Raw genomic sequence first — 20,729 nt, 5'->3', positions numbered from 1 at the left:
GCCCTTCTGAAAGGGAAAAAAAAAAAAAAAAAAGAAAAGAAAAAAGAAATCTTTGCCAAAGATCAGAGAAGCTGAACAGGGAACACAGATCAGCATATCAGTATGATAGGAGACTATTGTTAATTTTAGCACCTACAAAAAAAACCACCCAAGCCCCCCAAAATGTACCATGGCTATTTCTGCCAGCAATGAATTGCACATGCTTGAGAAGGTTGCCTCATTTGTGTCAAGATGATTCCATTTAAATGCTGATACAAGTTCAGTTGAACACGTGCCTAAAGAGAATATAAAACGCTTTCCTCCTGCAATTTCAATAATTTAAGGCCCTTCATTTAAACAGCTGTCTTGGGCAGAGATCAAACCCAAATTGCAGCCTCTGAAAATGAAGACGTCAGGAAGTCAAACATTTAAGAAAAAATGAGTAGGACAAGCCATTTTGCAAAGTCAAATGCCAAGATAGCTTAAATAGTCCATTTAGATTAGAAATCTTGAGAAACAGTTCAATTACTGCAGCCTAGCTAGTATCTGATTTTACTGAGGGAAGATACTTTGACAAGAGCTTACAAGTACAACACGTAGCAAATTCTTCAGACCCTGGCTCACTCTGGAAACAGTAGTGCCAAGTGACAGATTGCCACAGGCACGGTTTCCTGTGACCTAACAGCACATTACTGAATCACTGGCTTCACTGCACAGATCACTTAGCTGAAATGTCATTAAACAGCGAACAAAAGACAAGACACGTAAAACTTGTGGTTTCTTCCTTTGTTGTAGGCAGATACAACGCCAAATAAAAGTAGAAGTTAGTTGTTTAACTCAAACCTAGGAACGTAAGCAATAAAGTCAAACGTTTTTATGTCGCAAAACTTTCTCTTCCAAGCCATCAACATAACAGAGGTTGTACTGTACACATTTGAAACAGGCAAACAGCCATGTTTTCATGAAGCTGTAACACTCCCTTTGCAACTACATATAATCATAAGCGAAAACATTTTAACAGAATTGAAAACACTTCCATGTTAGTAATTCAGTTAGAAAAAGTGGGATTGCTAAGTCTCTTCTGGAAAGGCAATCCCGAACAACACAGTGCTAAGATGACAGGCAATAATCACTGAAGTAAAGCTCGTGTTTGTAAATAAATTTAAACAACCATTGCACAAGTTGCATTTGATACTGCTCAAAGCGGAACACTGGCATCCTGCACCCAAACGGGACTGTATACTGAGGTTTGCACGTCTCAACTGAGTCACTACTGCAAACAGAGGGATTTCCCGCCCCTGTGATTGTGCAAGTGAACAGTGTTGCGAAAACATCACACCATGGATTTTCACAAGTCATGCCCGAGGCCTTTGCAATAACGCCACCACCGACACACAAAGGTACCTGTCAATGGCTGCTGGCACCCAAATTTCTGGGCTATGATGTTGTCCCGCTGAAGAATTTAGCACAAAGAGGCACGACTAATTTAAGACTTGAAAATGCAATTCCTGCACTTTGATAGAAGCCCGATTTAAACAAACATCTCTTAATGCTCTTAAACCTTATTGACAGAAAACCTGCTTGAGTGCTTCCAAGCTAAGGTTTTCAGCAGCGCTGTACAGACCACTTAATGCACATTCCTGCTTAATTGCCCTTGCAAGGCTCCATCATCTGTACTTACCCAACCATCAGCGTTACAGCTGAATTAGGAACGACTATTGAACCAGTTTTTACAGTGAGGGAACACTATACTGTGTCCTCCAGACCCTTTACAGTTCTCACCAGAATTCAAAAACTGAAGAGGTGTTGAATATTTTTGTTTGTTTAAACCTTCAAGGCGGTTTTGTATAATCAACGAAATATGATGACGAGAGATAATGCATCCTAGCCAGCTTTCCAACACTTAAGAGACCTTAAAATAAACCACACACACCCCCAACTTGTCAATGCTATGGGAACCAGCACATAGTAATCTCCTCAAAGAGGAGAGCTGCAAAAAAATATATTGGAAATTTGAGGGACATTGTACGTTGTGGTTATGTGAGTGAATCATGTAGCAAAATCAGGTCACATTGCCCATGAGAGGAATGCTCCAGACAGGCTTTCATACTGAGTATGTTGTGGTCAATAATTAACCATAGCAAAAAGCTATATAGTCGACATTTTCTATACAGTCAATTTTATTTGTCTGTTCTCATTTTTCAGGAATCAACTTGTTTCTGTAAATGAAGTTACAAGACTAGAATAGTTAATCAAGAACAGAAAGTAGAATTTCTTCAGAAAACACAGGCGCTAACTTTACAAGCAATGTAAGATTTAAAGGCTAAAGGTTGACAAAATAATTGACCATGTTATGTTGTGTGTGTGAAGGAATATGTCCATAAGCTTTAACATCTTTCACAAACGGAGTTCTAGCCTACAGTACCTCACAAATGCTTTCCATCTTGGATATTGCCACACTGTAGAAAAAATATATTTCTATTTTTAGAGAGAGGGCTGTTTGTGCATGGACATTAACAAGTACAAAAATTCAGCAGATAATTTTATAATATTTTCTCTTAACTACAACAGAAAGTGCAACACTAAAAAGGCATTTCCTGCCTACTTAAAATTTCTTATACCTTTACAAAGCTAACTCTGAATGTACACATTACATCCTAGAACACACAAATAAGTTTGAAAGTGTCATGGCAGAAGTATGGAAAGCATGCTTACAGCTTTTGTAAGCAAAAAGACACATAGCAAACACCAGTGAGAAGTGATTATGTCTGGAAACAAACGTAAATTCAAGATGTCTGAATCTTCACTACTAGTTGAAAACAAAATCCCATGACATTTGTTGATTCTGTAACTTTAATTGCATTTAAAGACTGGCTGCTAAGCTTCTTATCTGAAGAACCACCACAAACAATCAGGAGTTGCTAGCTCTGTTAGAATTAGTCTATTGGATCCAATGAAGACTTATTTAAATTGCCGATTGAGCCAGATTGACTTTTGTAGGAAGAGGTCCTGCTTCTTCATGTTCCTCAGTCTTGCATCTAACCACAACAAGTGCAGAGGATGGGTATCTGTTCAATTTTTGTTCATTCATGTATTCCAAATCTCCATAGATGCTCAGCTTCTGAAATATTTAAACAATTTACTTTAAGACAAAGGCTCTCCATACTGTGAATAAAATGCATTTCATTAAGCAACTACATTCCTAGTTCTGATGGCTGCAGTCCTTCTACAGAAGTTAACCCCAGTTTTCTGTAACATCTGAAATTCATGGCTGGAACTAGATTTGAGTCCAACAAAAATGTATTAAATCTGCCAGAACAACAGTAGATACAGTGCTTGTGTAACAGCTCCTTTAGTTTGCAAATACTGTGAGCCTTGCTTATTTCAGAAGTGCAGGGGCCCTCTCTGGGCACTAGGGATGCTAGTTCAGCCAGTTCCCCTCTGATCAGACTCTGTGCTCACAGATAATATGCTGTTGCTTCTGTCCTCACCATTGATGCTCCTAGATGAAATCCATACTGCGTTCCACCTACACCATCCAACTCTCAGTATAGCTGTATTCCCAGAGAAATTAGAAGGAGCCTCCATTTGTTAAGAGTAATCTGAAGGTTGTCAAGAGGAGAGTGCTACAAACCAAAAGACATCATATTTGGGCTGCCCAAGTAAGGTCCAGAGCACCAATCAGCCACAGGAATAAGCAAGAATTGTTTTGCTATAAAATCATCTTTTAAATAACAAAATTGTTTTGCTAACCACATCTGCAAAATAAAAAAAAAAAACTCTTTCTAGCTGACCCCCCCCCCAAATGTTTCTTAGTCTCCAGACAGCTGTAACATAAAAGTAATAAAATTAATAAATTCAAAATATTTTAAGTTATAAAATAGTAGTACCTCAGATGGAACATATTGCTCTACAGCTGTAGCTACAGTTGCGCAACAAATCCAGAGCAGTACCAACACTGACAGGACGAGCGTAGTAGTTAAAATCCAACTGGAATTTCTGAAATGAAAAGAATGTTACCAGATTTCATATACTGAATGCAAGACAATGGACCCTCTAAAAAGTTCGGCTCAATTTTGATTGTATTTCCTGCTGAGTCATTAGTCTCTAGCTCTTCCAGCTACACTGCCCACTTCAGACTCCTGGATACTCTAATGCTTATTTACTATCTGACTTGAAAGACACAGAAGACTCGCTAGATTCTGTTTATTGTGCCCTAAGCATCCTCCCACTTACAGTTTTAAAAATAGATTTTTCTGTTACACATTTGGGATGCAATTCACTGACCCTTCCTGCGTAAACTTTTAAGGAGAAAGTAATTAGAGCAAGGGAAAGAACCACCAACACGCTGATCTTCAGCAAATCTTTAATAAAGAGATACTGGCTATTTTCAGCCTGGAAATGAGACATAATAGTGTCTTTCCTATCAGACGGTCCCAATCCAAAATATAAAACAAGTGCTTTGTCCTGAAACATATCCAGAGCTAAAGAACAGGCAAAACACAGTATTGTTTAAACAGTTCACAGAACACCCTCAAAAAACAGCGTAGGAAATTATCAATATGACATTCACTTGAAATGGAAAGGAGAATCAAAGTTGGCAGAAGATCCTGCAAATGGGGCCAGCACGGAAAAGTAGCAATAACAGTCAGATACACAATTTTAAGTGCCATGCATCCTGAACCTAACAGACTTGTAGCACTTTTGAGATCTTGCACTAGTGCCCCCATACACACACACACACACAGAGGAAAGGCCATTATCCTCCTTACTAGGTACAGACATTCTTGAATATACATACACGGAAAGACACTTGAAAAAGCTGTCATTTTCTCGCTCTTCAAAAAGTCCTCGGTATGTCTGCGAACCTCCTGGACGTAGGTCTGCTGAAATACAACAGCAGAAACAGCACTTGGGAAAGCAATAAAAGACCCAAACACCACACAGTTTGTCTATACAGAGAGCATAAAAGGAAGCTTTTAAAATGGCCCTAGCTTGCATGTTTCTATTTCCAGCAGAGCTTGGTTTCCACCACAGACTTTGCTAAGTGTACATAGTGCAGTCTACACGGCAAACAATTATATTTCAGCTTTCTAAAAATTTGCTTTCATGTGCCACCTGCAACCTTTTTTTTTTTTTTTTTTTATGACAGGGAACATTTGCTTTTGCTGTTCCAGAGCACAAAGAACAACTTACAGGCTGTTTTACTCAGCGACAAGGATCCTCTTGTATCTCCGGTTTCCTGATCAAGCTGTGGAACATACTGTACTTCTGGCTTTGACTAAAAGAAAATAAGGAGTTAGGAGATCCTTCTAGCAAGCTTCCACTGATCTATCATTTACATTTTCAGAACTAATATGGAAGTTAACCGTAAGACACACACCATTCACTTAAGTTTGATTCTGCTCCCCCCTTATGCTGGCCCTAAAGGCAGTGAAATACTAGCAAAAACTAAACACTTCTGATAGTGCTTTATAGTCTTTCCTGTGACTTGAAGGAGCAGAGTTAAACATTTAGCACCCAGGACACCTTAATCTCAAAGAAAAAGGCAAGCACCTGGAATATGACAATCTTGCCATCATCTGCTTGAAGGTAGAAAGTCCACGAGGACGTTATGAAGCTCTGAGCTGAATCCATCATGTCACTCCAGAATGATCTCACCAGTGTCAGAGGAAAGAGAAGATGAATTCTTGGCATCAGGGACATTAACTGCAAGCACAACGTTAACTGTTTTTCCACTTGTTTCTATGTGAAAAGGACAGAAGTCATGTTCTTGCTTACCCCTCGCCCCATATCTAGATTTCAGTCCTTAGGAAGATTTATTTTCCATTTGAAGAAATTTTAAAAAGCAAAGACACACACTGAACAGAAAACAAGTAGGTGGTATTTGAAAAACATGTCATCTACTTACTTGCTCTTGCCTTAACTCAGCAAATGGCAATTGGTTCTGGCATCCAAGATGGCAAGCATATTGTTCATCAGATTGGGAGTATGCTTCAGTACAGGCTGCAAGGAAGAAGTTCCCCAAATGAGAAGATAAATTCTGCATTTTAGTTAAGAAAACATTTTCAGTGTAAGTTGGATGAGAAACAAAGCAGCAGCTAAAGGACTGACAGTCCCATTTGCAGGAAAATATATAGCAATCACTCCAAGGGTAGCATTTGCTCTGAGGTCTAATGAAGGTTAAGGAATCGGAGCTTAGGCAGATGAAGTAGTTGAAATCGGAATGCAGTCAGAGCAACCGATCAGAAATGTTACCCTGGCCAATCTCAGGGGTGCAAGTTTTCATTGATCCTCCCACTACCACTTTAGTTTTTCCTCTACGTATCAAGTAAAACATGAATTTTTACCTCAAAGAACAGAGGTGGAGTCCTAAAAAGAATAGAGGGACCATCAGTCCATTAAATCCCTTTGAGGTAACAACAGAAGTCATGGTATCACAGGAAAACCAAAGGAGCATTTTCCTGCTAGTGCGAGGAGTACAGAAACTGCATTGAAAGTATTATGGAATATTTTTTTAATGAAAAAATGAAGCCCACTCTTTGTTTTACAGATAGCTTCTATTAATTGTTCACTAGAAATCATAAAGGCCAAGAAATCTAAATTATTCAGAGAGAATAATTTAGATTACTCTGCCCATGGAGAAATCAGGCAGACAATACATGGGCATAGCTCTTCCCCAAAACTCTAAAGCTTAGGTGGACAATGTTGCAGTACAACCTGAACTAAAGAATCAAACCAAGTAGCAACACAGAGGACAGTAGCTCTCCCAGTTTTCCCGCAGGAACAAACGGACCATCATAAAGGCTAAGAAGCTGTCAGGAAATCAGGGCATCAGCAGCTAAGAATTTCAGTTTTCAGCTCCTAGCACCTGAACAGCAATTCAATGATAAAACTGCCACCAAACTAGTGTTTGCAGGCATAAAGAAGCATCCAAAGACAGAATCGAGCAGATCAGCCAAGATGTATCTTGCCAAACATAGAATACTTAGTCAGGGCACCAACCAGTGTAACAGATTACAGAACATAAGCCAGAAAAAGACAACAGCCTCAGGAAGGAGAGTTAAACCAGAAAGTAAGCAACTGTTCAATTACCTCTACATGTGGTCTATTGCTACATTACCCTTTTTTATGGCACTCTTCAATGTGCGGTTTGACAACTAGATTGACATGCTGTATCACAGCTAGTCACAGTGTATGACAGACTAGAGCATTAGCCCATTTCTAGAGTATTTAATGCAGTTTTGTATCACATTAGCATCTTTGCATGTCAGGCTTTCTACTTGCGTATATTCCATCAGCTCTCTGAGCTAGCCACTAGCCCTCTTGTTTTTGAGGTACTGAGAGGATAGAAGCCTCCTTTGAGTGCTGGCTTGGTGCTTAATTGTATTGGAAATACAGACAGAGAGCTCCTACTTTTTCTGCTTTGGGTGGTTATGTCCCACTTAATCTCTGACTAAAACTGTGAATCAGCTGCCTCAATATTATTGGATGAAAGTTCTATACAATTCCAAAACCAGTATTAACTGGCCTATAGTACACATATTTCATCTTCACCATGAAATTTTTGCTCTAACACAGGTAACTGAGAGAATTAGTCACCAATATTTAATGACCTATTTCAAACAAAACACGTACCTCATTCCCAAGAGTTTAGCTGTAGGTAAACCTCAGGACGTAGTCTAGACCACAAGTTACAAGGCAGACAGCACATTAAGATCTGTGTTCTTACTCTTCTGAACAATTCACTTTTATATACAAGTTTGTCAGGAATTGTAAATGGGACTGATTGTCACGTGGAATTATTAAAGGAAAGGAAAGGATTTTTTCCCAGCCATTTGTGTTTTCTATGACAAACTGTTTATAGTAAAATGAAGTGTTTCTAATTTATTTACAGAGACTGACGATACTTAAGAAATTCAGGCAAATAGCAACACTAAGCATCAGGTCTAAGCATCAGGTAAGGACAAACTCGCAGAGAACAGACAACCTTTCCCTAAGATTTTTTTTTTGTTAATATCCTGTACATAAACTTTAAGAAATTGTTAAACAAAACCAGAAAGCAACTGAAGTAATCCCACCAATTTAACAACACCCTTTCAGACGTTCCTGCTCTTCCCTCTGTTATGTCTCCACATTACGGGATGTTGAAGGAGTACTGAAATCTTACCAGAGTCGCATTCTAGTTTGGTTCGATTCAAATCAATGCCATCGTCCACAAACTGACAAATGGAAAAGAGTCTGCAGCCTCGCTGGCACGCGTACAGTTCCTCTTCCTGGAAAGGCACAAGAAAAGGCTTGCATCCCTCAATTCAAGAATAAATTGTCAGAAAACAAATACTTTTTTTTTTTTTTTTTTTTTTTTTTTGGAAGTGCTATAAAAAAGCCACCCACCACAGCACCATCCTCCTTCCCTCCACTAGACCTAGAAGCCAGCTAAACATGACATTCTGGATGATCTGAAATAAAACCAAGCTACAGCGCTTTAACACTGACATACCTATTGATTTATTTCAGAGCTCTTCATTCTGTGGTGGGGCAAACCTGGAACAGCAAATTCTATTTTGTAACTCCAGGCCTACAACTCACAACCAAAGTTGCACTGCATTTTTAAAAAAAGTGTTGGGTTTAAAAACAAGATATCAGTAAATCTTTTACAGCAATATGTTTAATCCTACAAAGAGTAGTCTTCCATCTCAGAACTTAAACACGTAGAACCCAACAGGAAAGGACAAAAAAAAAAAAGACTAATTTTGACAGCATGTTAAAATGTATCTACCAGACTGTAATCAGAACTACCACAGAAATAAGAGATTATCTTCTGATGTACTATACCAGTACCCTGGTTAACTGCTTACTTGCCAAACCAGTTCCACAAACACACATTTTGATTCATTATATTGAACTGAAGGGGAAGAGCGCTTCCTCACTGCAACTATTAAAATTACGCAAATATAGAAAACCTACACATAGTATTTCTTCTGTCCACAATACCAAAGGGATGGATGTGCACTTTCCACATAAAGTGCTCTCCATGTTGCAGAACTAAAGACAGCCTCTATTACACGAGTGCTCCTACTTACAAACACACCCTATCGTGAATCAGACCCATCAAAACCACTAACCATATAACCACTCAAGTGACGGCAGCCAATTGCTGTACAGGTGGAAAATGGACTCTGCATTAATTTAACAAAACCCAAACATACCACACCTTACTGTATAACCTATTATAAATTAACTGGCCATTATTTGTCTCTGAGAGCACAAGTTCACATGCTTTAAAGGCACAGAAGTAGAAAACTGTGAATGTAAATTAAAACTTAGCTCTAACAAGACTGACAAGGTGGCTAATATAGTTATGCTACTGCAGAAAATGTGTTTCGTAATTTGATATCCAGACAGAATTAGCTTTAGGAGACAGATTTCTATGGCAGTCTTCCATGGAGGTCTCAGTGAAGCTTGTCTTACTTTCCAATGACAATTTCCTTCAATTCAACTGGTAGTTTTGTGACAAATCGAAAAAAGACTAAATGTGATGGAAGAGATGAGCATATTATTCGATAGCTCCAACAACACACAACAAAGAATTCAAAAGTACAGTAAAAAGCACAGAAATAATCAGCCTTCCTTGAACGAGTCCTATAATAGAAACAAGAGCAGCATTGCACCAAAACAGTATGGAAATATATTAGAATAACGTTTAGTCCTAATTTCTCAGGTTTAGTTCTTTCTCCTCACTATCGTCACACATAAGCACCAAAACACGCCATAAGTACAGATGGAAGTTTACTTGTATTCCACGTAACTCCCTGTTACTTCTCTTCGTGGGGATACCAGTACCAGCTACAGAATCACAAAATCCGATTTAAGTTCCACATGAAAGCAGACAAAGCCCTATTACCTAACATTATCACTGCTTCCATTTGCCTGCTGCCCTCGTGTGAAATCTCAAAGATGGGCTAAGAGCTCCCATCATTTGGAGTTCAACCTGCTACATAGCTGCAGCTGATAATGAAGTATATTGCCAAGAAAGAACTGGGAAAGATGAGATTTTTGGTACTAGACTTTCCAAATTCAAGCTAGTAGTTCAAAGCTGTACAAAGCTTGAACCAACAGCAAACTCTGGAGTATGAAATTAGATTCCCGTTAGACACTATTTCAGTATTTTATCACAAGAGGAAAAAAATTCCATGCAAGTGAATCAAAACACAGACTGAAGGTTCTGACAAGCTACTCGTTTATCATCATTTACGCTTCATCCTTCGACATCCAAGTGTCACACTAGCACCCTGACTTGGGATCTCTGGCCTGTCACGAACACAGCACTGTTTTAGTGCCCCAAAATATAGAACAGCCTAAGCCAAATTACAGCTGCCTCTTCAGGAACGGGAGGGGGAAAAAAAGCGCAGCAAATCCCCCAAAACCCACACAGGTACCCAGCACTAACAAAGCTACGCTTTGAAAGCGGCGCTTCTTGGGCAAGCTGCAGCCTAACCATCTATTTTCAAAACGCAGGACCTATCTTTAGAGAAGGGGCTGCATCCTCTTTCCTTTGAGGGGACGAAAACCTGAGCCAGACGAGACGTGCCACAGGAGAACCGCAGCAGCAGGGCTGCTGACTGCCCCTCAGCACTGCGAGCGTGAGCTTCCTTCAGGTTTATATTTGCTTAAAGACACGTCCAACACCGCTGGAGAACACACGCACGGCGACACGCCTCGAAAAAGGCTCCTGCCCGAGAAAATCCCGGCGGTGTCCCGTCACTCCGCAGCACAAGAAGCCGAAAGACACGACGAGGGGCTGCAGGGGGGAGAGGGCCGAGGGCCAGGCCCGGGGACGGCCGCGCCAGCCGCAGCACGGCTCCCGGGGAGGGGAGGGAGGGAGAAGGGGAGCGGGGCCGAGCCCGGGAAGGGGCCCGCCGCGGCGGGAGAGCCGTGAGGCAGGGCCCGCCCGTACCTTGGGGTAGGTGTGCAGGGAGTAGGTCAGCTGGCAGGCGCGGTGACACGACGCCGTGTTGCCCAGCACGGAGTCAAAAGCCTCGGACGAGGCGACGGGCAACGGCCCGGCCCCCCGAGCGCTGCTGCCGCCCGCCAGCAGCGCCAAGGCGAGAGGCAGGCAGAGGAGGCCGCCCCGCCGCGCCGCCATCTTCCTCCTCCCGCAAACCCCCCCCCCCCCACCCCGCCACTGACGGCAGCGGGCGCCGGGGGACTCTCACGAGATCAACCGCCGCCCTCCCCCGCGCGGTGCCTGCTGGGAAATGTAGTCCGCGCCGGGGGGCGGCCCCAGCCATCCCATAGGGCCTCCCCTCCGGCGGGAACTACAAGGCGGGAAGGGCGGGGCAGCGGCTTCCGGGAGGGCGGGCGGACGGGCGGGCTGGTGAGAGGATGGACCGGTTCGTGGTGCGCAGGGCCCGCTGCCCGGAGAGCCCCCGCCGGGCCGGGCCGGCCCCCCACGCCTACCGGCAGGCCACCCTCGAGTCCCTCAAGGCAGGTCACCGGCACTGGCGAGGGTGGTGGTGGTGGTGGTGGGGAGGAGGGTAGCACAGCTCGCCCCGGTCTCCCGGGCCTGAGGGGAGGTCTTCACCCCGCGGCAGCGGGTGCTGCTGCTGCTGCTGCGGGGCCCGGTCCTTCGAGGTGAGGTGAGAGCCTTCGAGGTGAGGCCTGGCGCTGGGGCAGGACCACGCTGCTCCCCAGAGGCTGCGTGCAGGGGTGGCGGGAGCACCCCAGGAGGAGCCAGGCTGGCCCTGAGGTGCCTGGGAGGGAAGAAGGGGTGTCAGGCCTTCGCCAGGCTGCCATCCTGCCTCTGCACGGCGCTGAGCGGGAGGAACGTTTTGTAAACCACCGGTGGTTCCAGCTCTTCACCGAAATCTTTGCCGTGTCGAGGTGGCATCCTCACGGAGGACAGGGAAGCAAAGTTAGAAAGGTGCAGAGGGCTGCGCTGCGTTGAAGGGGGTTTCCTAAGCTAGATGCTCCTTCCTGCGTGTTTGGTGTGGCACAGGGTCAGGCTGGGCACACGATTCAAGTACAGCCAGGTGACACCACCAGCTTCAGTACTGCCAGCTGGCTCACTTCTCTCCCCAGCAAGGAGAGCCCTTCACTTGGTTGCATGATGGTCCCGCGCAAGACATGCGTAAGAGCTGGGCACCTCTTTGTCACCTGTTTGTAGAAGCACAACAGGAAAACGTTTGCTGCACCAGAGGACTTATTAGTGTAAGGCAGAAAGCAAAAGAATGGTGCGTAAAGCATTCCAGCTGTCTGACCACTGCTGAATCTTTGTAAGATGCCTCACTGTCCAAAATATGAGACTCGCGCTGTTTGCAGTCTGTTCTGTCAAGGTTTGTGGCAAAAACAGGGTGAGAAACCCTGCAAACGTCCAGCGTACTTGAGTTTGTGTTCATGTTCCCTAATGCTTTGTTTCTCTCCCTGCTGGCATTATTTTAAATTTAAAACAAATCTGAGCAGGATTCAGATTCTGCCAGGCTGCTAAAGATAATTAGCTGCCTCCCTCTTAATCCCTTTTTCTATTAAGACACATTTATACAACGGACTCCTGAAATTCAAAACACTTCTATTCTAGCAGACAGTTGCTGTTACGTGCCCTAGAGTTTGGCAGACCAAGGTGAAGCATCTTGCTTTGCTTTCTATTTACTTCAGTCTTGATTTGCAGTAGGCTGCCAATCTCAAGCAAGTACCCATCATTCCAGGCCATCATGTATTCTGTGCTCTGGTTCATACCATAATCAATAATTCATGTGTTGATAACAGCCCCATTAGCAGAGATGAAGCCAGTGTCCTTATTTATAATAAGAATATTCCACTTCCCTAATGGCTTTTCTCTTTTCCAGAGAGTTGTGGTTGTGGAAGACATAAAACGATGGAAGTCTATGCTTGAGCTTCCTGGGCAACCAAAAGAGAATCTGATCGAAGCTTTGGAGGAGCTGAAGAAGAAAATACCTTCCAAGGAAGTGTTACTTTCAACAAAAATAGGTACATCTTGTCTGATTTAGACTGTGGATATTGGGTTGTCTTGTGTCTGCTTGGCTTGTCAGTACAAAAGAGACTAGCTTGCAAGCTTTTTAAGAAATGAGTGTAGCTGCCAATAAAAAATTGTTGATATCCAGCCTGCAGTTTTCAGAGCTTGTACTGAAAAAGTCAGCTGTCCTCTAATTCCTCCCAGGTTGCCTGCTTATTACCAAATACTGCATCACCACTTCTGTGGTCAAATTTTTGAACAACTCTTCTTGGCCACCTCTGTCTTAGTCCTTCTCCTGCTCTCTGTTAGGGGCACGGCAGAGCGCTGTCTTGCCATCCGAGACACAGTTCATCTATTTGACCTGGCTGAATCCTCTGAACATGCAAGAAATTCTCCTCAGATTGGCCCAAAACTGCTTACTGCATCCTCACACTGAGAAACCCCCAGCACGATGGGCAGCTCCGTGCAGATGACACAGCCCGATGCCTGGCTTTTTTCCATAGGACTTGGGGGAGGGATAATGTGAGACCACATGGTTGCTCCCTGCCTTTCCTGGCTATGGAGAGCATCCTGGCCTTTGTTTGCCATTAGAGCAGCTGGATCTCGGTTCGGAGAGGCCCCCTTGCATTAGAAAAGGAGATGCTGTCTGCCCCTTTCCCCATACTTATGAACTGTCATTTTATTTGCCGTGTTCAGCTTATTCAGGCTTTTCCCGAGATTTTTCCCAGTGCCTGCCTGAACGCGGCTGGGCTGGAAGAGCCACAGAAGCCTAACAGTGACATCTCCTGGCCAACAGCGCTACTGGTCAGAGAGAAATACCCCGCTGGAAGAAGGTCCCTCCTTTTGTCTCCTTTCAGAGGAAAGCCTCTTTTGCACTGGCAGGCCCTATCGATTGGAAAGATTCTGCCTGGAGTCACCGTGATGTTTGTGTGTTAAAATGCTGTAGCCATCACCAGCAACAACTGTTTCCTTAAAGGGGTTTTCAGTTTAAAAACAGCATTCTTTGTAGGCAAGTCTTACAAGCTCTCACCAGATCTAGTATCTGTGTAGAAAATGAACATAGCCCTGTATTACGTAAGCGTTGCTCCACACCTCAGTGACTTGGGAAGGTAATTTTCACATGTATAGGTCAATTCCTTGCTAATTGCTTGGGCAACAGTCGCTGCAGAAGTCAAGGAGTGAGAATTTCAGTCTTAATTCCTAATAATTTTATATTTGTCTTTGTGTCAATGCTCTGGTTGTTTCGCTGACACTGCCTGAATTAAAAAGGTGCATGGCTGCTTTAGCACCAATATGATTTGACTGGCGTCCATTATATTTTGTCCACCTACCAAACGTGAAGGAGCTGTTATTGTTTTCCAGGTCACACAGTGAATAAGATGCGCAAACATTCAGATCACGATGTGGCCAGCCTCGCCAAAGATATTTACACAGAGTGGCGAACTTTCATCAAAGACCATTCAAACAAGCCCTCAATAGAGGTCAGAAGCGATCCCAAGACCGAGGCTTTCAGAAAGAATGCACGGAAGCTGCTTTGTGAAGCCCTGGATCTAGAGGTGACGTTCAGATCCATTTGTCTTTGGCTCAAAGAGTTATTCCTTGTAGGAACAAATTAAACAAGCCTTTTTCAGCCATAGCTACTGTAAAACTGGTCCTGCCTGCAGAGTGGGGACAAGACCAGCTGATCTGTTCCTATTTTCAGCCATTCGCTGCATGTCCCTATTTATAAGTAACTTTGTTTTCAAGGAAGGTAATTTTGTTGTTGTTGTTGTTGTTAACCAAGGAAACATGCTAATTGTGAGGTGTATTTTCTCTCATTTACATAACCAGTCAACAGAATAGTTGTGTAGCTACTGCAGTTGGGCTGAGAAAGAGGAAGTTAATAGAACATAGTTTTTCCTACTACTTAACAGCTGTGAAAGCAACACTGGGACCTTTTGGGTGTTTCATATTTAAGTAATTAAACATTTGTAAATTTAAATCTATTGCAGAAACAGAGAGGCAAGGTTGACAGTATATAAAGTGGTGATAAATACCAGATCCCTCAGGTATCTTTAACTAAATGAACGGGGCTTTGCTGTAAGGCTTAATGACTAGTTTGCTTGGTCTATGAAATGCCATAATAATTATCCTTTTTAATTTATTCATTAATTATCCTTTAAATGGCAAGTCAAGTGATAAGCACTCAAGAGTTTCAAAGCTACGTGTTTGCTAGCTATGAGAACAACCTCTCCAACTTACTGAGGCAGCACAAAAGGATGGTTTGCTGTGGGAATGCCTCAGAAAGGCGGGAGCTCACCTTTGTCAGGCTGCTGGGCCAAGCTTAGTTCTTGGAAGGCACATCTATGCATGGTTGGAAGACTGGTAGTAAATCTGAACCTGTGGGACATAAAGGGTACGGTACCACTCTAAAATGAGTGGTATTTGGTAAAGCAGAATTGCCTCTGAACAGGACTTGCCTGAAAGCACAGCAAGGAAAAATACCCTGCTAGCTTGCTCCTACCACCAGATGTGCAAGTGGAGCTTACAGCAGCAGATGAACACCGTATGTAGCCAGGGGAGCCACAGAGGTCCAGCAAGTGGGGAGCAGGGACACCCGAGAGGCTGACAAAAAGGAGAAGGGAAGGTGGGGCTGAATGGATCCGAGGGGCTTCTAGTGCTGCCCAGCAGAGGGGCGGTTTAGTGATGGGTAGCAAAAATAGAGTGGGCAAAGGACTTGGAGGAATACTACTTGGCATGCTGGAATCTCCTGTATTCAAAGCGTGGGAGATTCCCCATTACAAAAGGCAGAAGTGAAATTAAAACCATTTCATGATGGGTGGGGGATTTTTTTCTAAGCTGTGCTAAATTACAGGTTTTGGCACATGTTGAAGCAATAACTACATAATTAACATTTAGCAAATCCCTTTCTGCATTCTTAATTACACCTCCTTCTACACACAGAGAGCCCACATTTCCCTTTATAGCACCAGGCAGAGTTGCCAAGTGTTTGGCATGTCTTAGAGTTGCTGTTGGAATCAAGTTTAAAATAGTATCCAAGGTACCTTCTATCAGCAAGATCCAAAGTGAGCTTTATGGAGACAGTACAGCGTAGCTTATAATTGCAGTTGAGCTTGATACCCAAAGCTAGTTGCAGATTAGTTTCCTGTTGTGATGGCAAAGTACTGCCACCCAGCTGGAGATGTGGATATGTTCCCTGCTACTGGCCATGTTGCCTTGTTCCTTAATTGCTAGGGTGGAATTAAATTGCTCTTCCTGTTACACTTGTGATGGGAAGTAGATTTCCTTGAATCTAAACTGATTAATGAAGAAACACTGAAAAGCACCAAACTCCAATTTCAATCAGTTGGTCTCCTTATTAAATGTAAAGATCTAATTTTATACTTTGCTGTTTTCAGATTGATCACCCACTGGCTGAAAATATTGAGCGAGAAGCTTTTCATCTCTCTTCCCGTCTCATTAGCGCGCCATATCGCAGAACGGTGCGAGCTCTTGTCTTTTCATTAAAGCACAAACCTGAAATCCAAGCAGAAGTCAAGACTGGCACACTCACTGTCCCTGCGTTTGTACAGAGCCATAAAAAGTAAGGTGTCATTCTTGATCCTGGGTGAGAACTTCATGTGCCTACGTCTCTGTGGAACTAGGAGCCCTTTCTGTCGTGAGGGGAGTGCAGAAGTGCTGACAGTGTGACTCACTTGGCGCTGTTCTGTGAACAGGGCTGCTGAAGACAAGAACTACTAATGATGAAAGCGGTGCTGTAAATCTGACTTGGTAGAAATCCGTGTGGGCTTGTTGCAAGAAAAGTTTCTTCTGCTCTGCTGTATATTTTCCTGCTACAAAACCATCCTTGCTGACTCACCTGTTTCTTACTTCTGCCCATTTGTCATACCTCAGTTTAGTTCCATCCCTGATGTGGATCTTCAGGTGTAATTTTGCTGGATAACATAAAGGAGCAGCTCTGTGCTGTGCTGGTGGGAGATACCGGGAATTCAGGGTAATTGGTCCATGGGAGCAGATTCCTAGAGGGTAACTGCAAACTCTAGTTAACCCTAAATCAGCTACATCTGCTGTAGCGGGGCCCTACCTGTGGCAAGAGCTAGCTGGTTTGCCAAGCCAGGTTATGTCCCGTTGCTGCATTCCAGAGTTGGATGCAAAATGGGTTTCAGGAACTTGCTATCCATTATTCCATAGGATCAGTCATCCTGTGATTGTGGGCATTTTCTAAAGCCCTGGGGTGAAAATCAAAATGCCCTGGAGTATAGGTGCTATCTAATGCCTCTGCTGTTTAATGAGCAGCTCGCTCAGACTTCTATACCTCACTCATGATTTAAATCTGGTGCTAGTTCTTACTGTAACATGAAAAAAACTTGAAAAGGATTTTCTAAATAAAATTAGGTTATAAGGAAAACATTCCTTTTAAAGGCTTTTTTCCTCCAAAAGGAACATGGTTCAGAATGATTGCCTAAACAAATTAAAGCAGCAAACTATTGTTTTAATTCCTTCTAGTTATTAAAAACTGGAAATCTTGCCTCTCATATTTGCTCTGATTTCTTTAGTGCCACAAGTCATCCTGTTCTCCATAAGCTGTGACAGGCACAGTTTCTCTACTGGTAGGTAATAAAGTGCTCTCTGTTCTCTGTGTGTCTGTGTGTGTGTATGTACACAAGGGACTGGTCACAAACCTTTTTCTGAGTTATCAGGGTAGACAGAACCAAGTGAGTGAAACCTGCTTATTCACAGTCATGGGAATTGAAGTCTTAATACACCATAAGGAAGTGTCTTTTGACCAGTTGTGGTCAGCACTCTTATTTCAGGAGAGTCACTTAAGGGCAAATAATGCAGTGGGAAAACTACGAATTAGTCTTTATTCAGCTCTTCATCCTAAAACATGACTGACTCTAATTATGTGGACCTGCTAAATACTTTTCTCTTCTGTGGACACTAGAAGCTAAAGAAACACCCAAAATTTACCTGAAGTGTTGAACTCCATAAATTTAAATAGCTAATTGCAGCTTCTCTTAAAAACATCTAAACCACGTCTTGTTTGCTTGGGCCAGTGCGAGACTGGTTTTTCTCCCATATGCATTGTGAAGATATCTTCAAACAGCTGACTTTTCTGAAAACAAATGCTTTGGCATACAGACATTTCATTTGCAGAAAGTTAAGGTTAGGCGTGTCGAAGACAGGATGAGACAGAAACTGGCAGATAGATGGGTGGTGACTCTATGGATAATATGTCAATGAAGACTTAACACTCATTGACCAAGCTGTAGCGAGAGATGTGATAACCATCTATTTATTTCTTACAAGTCATCAGCTCCATTTCCCGCTTAAATAACTTCAAACTGCACAGCTGTTAATTGAATCCATATATCTTGGACTGTCATGGAAGGGGGTCAGGATGAAAGAACAACCTAGCTTTTGTTTCCAGAATTGCAACGCCAAGACCAGCAGTATTTATTTTCAGCTTTCTGCTGCTGGGCTGTTTTCTCTATTTAGGTAATGTGTGAGAAGCAAAAATCCTGAAAATGAGGAACTTTGTTCTAATGAAAGCCAAGCCAGACAAGTTTTCTACACAGTCAGAGAACTTTGGCTTACCTGAACACACAGCCAATTTACATCATGCTGTGCGTTGGTTTGCAAGACAGTTCTGGGAGTCACCGAAATTGTTTGTGATGCACAATGCAGGTAACAACTGAGGACAACTGCTGTCTGAAAGTGAACTGCTCTGTAGCAATGGCTAGTCTACTCTGAAAACAGCAACTTGGTGAGATCCCCTTTTGTTTTTACAGTTTAGCCCTGGGAACCAACTGAGAGAAGGGAAAGTGATGTGGATGATTCTTTCCTCTCTTATTAGTAAACAGTCCTGTGGAAGGGATGCCATTCATGACACAGCACTGTAAAATTTAAAAGCAATACCAACGTAGACATAAACAAGGACCTCCCATGGTCCAGAGTACCCCTGTGTTCTCTGTAATGTGTGGAGGAATGGGAAGATGGCAGGGAATGCCAGCCTTGTCCTCAAGGTGTATTTAGAAAAAAAAGCAGAACTACAACCTGACCGCATCTCTTCCTTTGTGCATCCCTTTTGAAGTGGTGCAAGCCAAAAGAGATATCAGCCGCTGTCAGCAGGCCTGTCTGAGATCCATTTGCTGTAACCTTACAGGCTGTCCAAACATCACCTGGGATCAGTGTGGGACAGCCAGCGCCTCCCCAAGTCCGCAGATAGCATGGAACAACTTGGAGATGCATGTGAACTCTTCTGCTCCACACAAACTACAAGCTCAGTCTGTCCTATGCCGTCAGACTGTTTCAGGGTTTAAGCAAAGCTCTGCCAGGCCCATCTCTTCCACGTGACTTTTTTCCATGCCCTCTCCTGGTCCCTGACACCTTCCTGTTCTGAGAAGCCTTCAGGGAAGAGATTTTTTTTTTTTTTTTAAAATCTATTTTGGATACCTTCAGCTCTTTAGGGCATGCATTGCAGAGATTTTTCTTACTTCATTCTCAATACATGCCAAGTATTTTTCATTTGGAAATTAATTTCAGGGATGCAGAGTTACTGCACACGAGGAGAAAACTCTCCTATAAATTTCCTCATATGTTTTTGCCCCACTTGTTTTTGAAGGGACCTAAGTAAGTGTATAGCTCTGGGTCCAGCTCTTGCAACTTGATGTTAAAGCCATTCACAGACTCAGCTTTGCATAAAACTGACTGTCTGGAGGAACTGGAAAAGATTCCCGAGGGTTGGACTCAAGACCCACAGGATGGGAGGAATGCAGAGAACAAGGAAATGCTTTAAGGAAAAAAACAGAAAGGAAGGTGGGGAAGAAAGACAAAAACAGAGATGAAAAAGCGATAGGCCAAAAAATGCTTCATTTTTCCCAAAGGGTTATGCTGAATGTGACAACAGGATACTTAATACCTGACTGTAATCAAGTTTTTACTCTATAAAGATCCCCCCCCCCCCCCCCGCCTTTGAGCAATATCTCACCTGCACAACAGCAGTTATTTATGATTTAGGTTACTTACTGAACCAGTTTGCTGCTCCTCAGTTCTTCCTTCCCTCCCCTGGGCGATGCAGCCGGTGAGGAGACTGGGGCCGTGCAGCTGGTGGATAAAGCAGGAGGCCAGGGACGGCCGGTTCCCAGCGCTGGGAGCTGTTCTGCACTAGCTATAGCTCGTGTGACCTCTGGAAATCCCTTGAAACAGAAGGTCTGGAAGGGCACAGGCACCTGAACCCAAGGCTGGCCTGGCTCTGAAACATCTGATCTGCTATAGTCTGCTTGCGGCAAACCCACTCACAGGGGGTCCTGCAGGACCCTCACCAGCTTGGGTTCCCCTGCCACATGGGTTACGCGTTGGGCTGGGGGAAGAAAGGCTCCCTGACACATCCTAAAATTTGGCCACACTGGCCCAGGCATACATTTCTCCTAAATTCTGCTCTTTCTCCTCCAATTTTCCTTGGTAGCCACAGCGCGGTGCAGACCAGCCACAGGGTACCGGTAAGACACGTTATGAAGGCAGGGACTCTCCACAAGCTCCTGTCTTCACCCTGGGGAAACCCTTTTAGATTAAAAAGGAGGATGAAAGGGCTGAGCGGTGGCTCCCTTGTGCTAGGTTTCTCTGGCACGGTGCCTTTGAAATAGCTAGTTCCCTTTTTACAGGGGAAACATTAAATGAAGGAGGCACCCAATCTGGAGAAAAGGTTCTTCTTTTTTCCCTTTTCTTACCAGATTAAGCCCAGCCCACAGATTTCTTTCAGCAAAAGAGTAGATAA

At 43.4% G+C, this 20,729-nt stretch overlaps 2 protein-coding genes across 4 annotated transcripts; one reads left to right on the top strand and one right to left on the bottom strand.

The window, feature by feature from the left end:
- Nucleotides 1–2,141: 2,141 nt before the first annotated feature.
- On the bottom strand, nt 2,142–11,147 carry TMEM59 (transmembrane protein 59). 3 transcript variants are annotated; one of them, XM_049809230.1, is made up of 8 exons: nt 10,937–11,147; nt 8,150–8,255; nt 5,891–5,985; nt 5,536–5,688; nt 5,176–5,260; nt 4,781–4,865; nt 3,870–3,978; nt 2,142–3,100 (listed from the first exon to the last, which is right to left on the bottom strand). In XM_049809230.1, the coding sequence occupies exons 1-8, from the start codon at nt 11,123–11,125 to the stop codon at nt 2,945–2,947; spliced, it is 978 nt and encodes a 325-aa protein (XP_049665187.1). In that variant the 5' UTR covers nt 11,126–11,147; the 3' UTR covers nt 2,142–2,944. The 3 variants fall into 3 exon arrangements, with proteins under 3 accessions (XP_049665187.1, XP_049665188.1, XP_049665189.1); XM_049809231.1 differs by having other exon boundaries at nt 4,781–4,862; XM_049809232.1 differs by lacking the exon at nt 10,937–11,147 and adding an exon at nt 8,480–8,502.
- A 212-nt stretch (nt 11,148–11,359) lies between these two features.
- TCEANC2 (transcription elongation factor A N-terminal and central domain containing 2) lies at nt 11,360–17,574 on the top strand. Its single transcript, XM_049809255.1, has 4 exons — nt 11,360–11,466; nt 12,825–12,966; nt 14,315–14,508; nt 16,351–17,574. The coding sequence occupies exons 1-4, from the start codon at nt 11,365–11,367 to the stop codon at nt 16,537–16,539; spliced, it is 627 nt and encodes a 208-aa protein (XP_049665212.1). The 5' UTR covers nt 11,360–11,364; the 3' UTR covers nt 16,540–17,574.
- Nucleotides 17,575–20,729: the final 3,155 nt, after the last annotated feature.

Source organism: Accipiter gentilis, chromosome 8 (genome assembly GCF_929443795.1).
Source record: "Accipiter gentilis chromosome 8, bAccGen1.1, whole genome shotgun sequence".
In the NCBI taxonomy this organism is placed as follows: domain Eukaryota; kingdom Metazoa; phylum Chordata; class Aves; order Accipitriformes; family Accipitridae; genus Astur; species Astur gentilis.
The sequence above is the reverse complement of the archived record's forward strand: the minus strand, read 5'-3'. Positions and strand labels throughout refer to the sequence as shown.

What these genes read in the sequence shown, in the direction of transcription:
- TMEM59 (XM_049809230.1), bottom strand. Translation starts at nt 11,125, where the DNA reads ATGGCGGCGCGGCGGGGCGGCCTCCTCTGCCTGCCTCTCGCCTTGGCG. An exon ending in CCCTGCACACCTACCCCAAG is followed by an intron (nt 8,256 to 10,936) that starts GTACGGGCGGGC and finishes GTGCCTTTCCAG; the next exon opens with GAAGAGGAACTGTACGCGTG. An exon ending in CAAACTAGAATGCGACTCTG is followed by an intron (nt 5,986 to 8,149) that starts GTAAGATTTCAG and finishes TCTTCCTTGCAG; the next exon opens with CCTGTACTGAAGCATACTCC.
- TCEANC2 (XM_049809255.1), top strand. Translation starts at nt 11,365, where the DNA reads ATGGACCGGTTCGTGGTGCGCAGGGCCCGCTGCCCGGAGAGCCCCCGC. An exon ending in CCACCCTCGAGTCCCTCAAG is followed by an intron (nt 11,467 to 12,824) that starts GCAGGTCACCGG and finishes TCTCTTTTCCAG; the next exon opens with AGAGTTGTGGTTGTGGAAGA. An exon ending in GTGAAGCCCTGGATCTAGAG is followed by an intron (nt 14,509 to 16,350) that starts GTGACGTTCAGA and finishes TGCTGTTTTCAG; the next exon opens with ATTGATCACCCACTGGCTGA.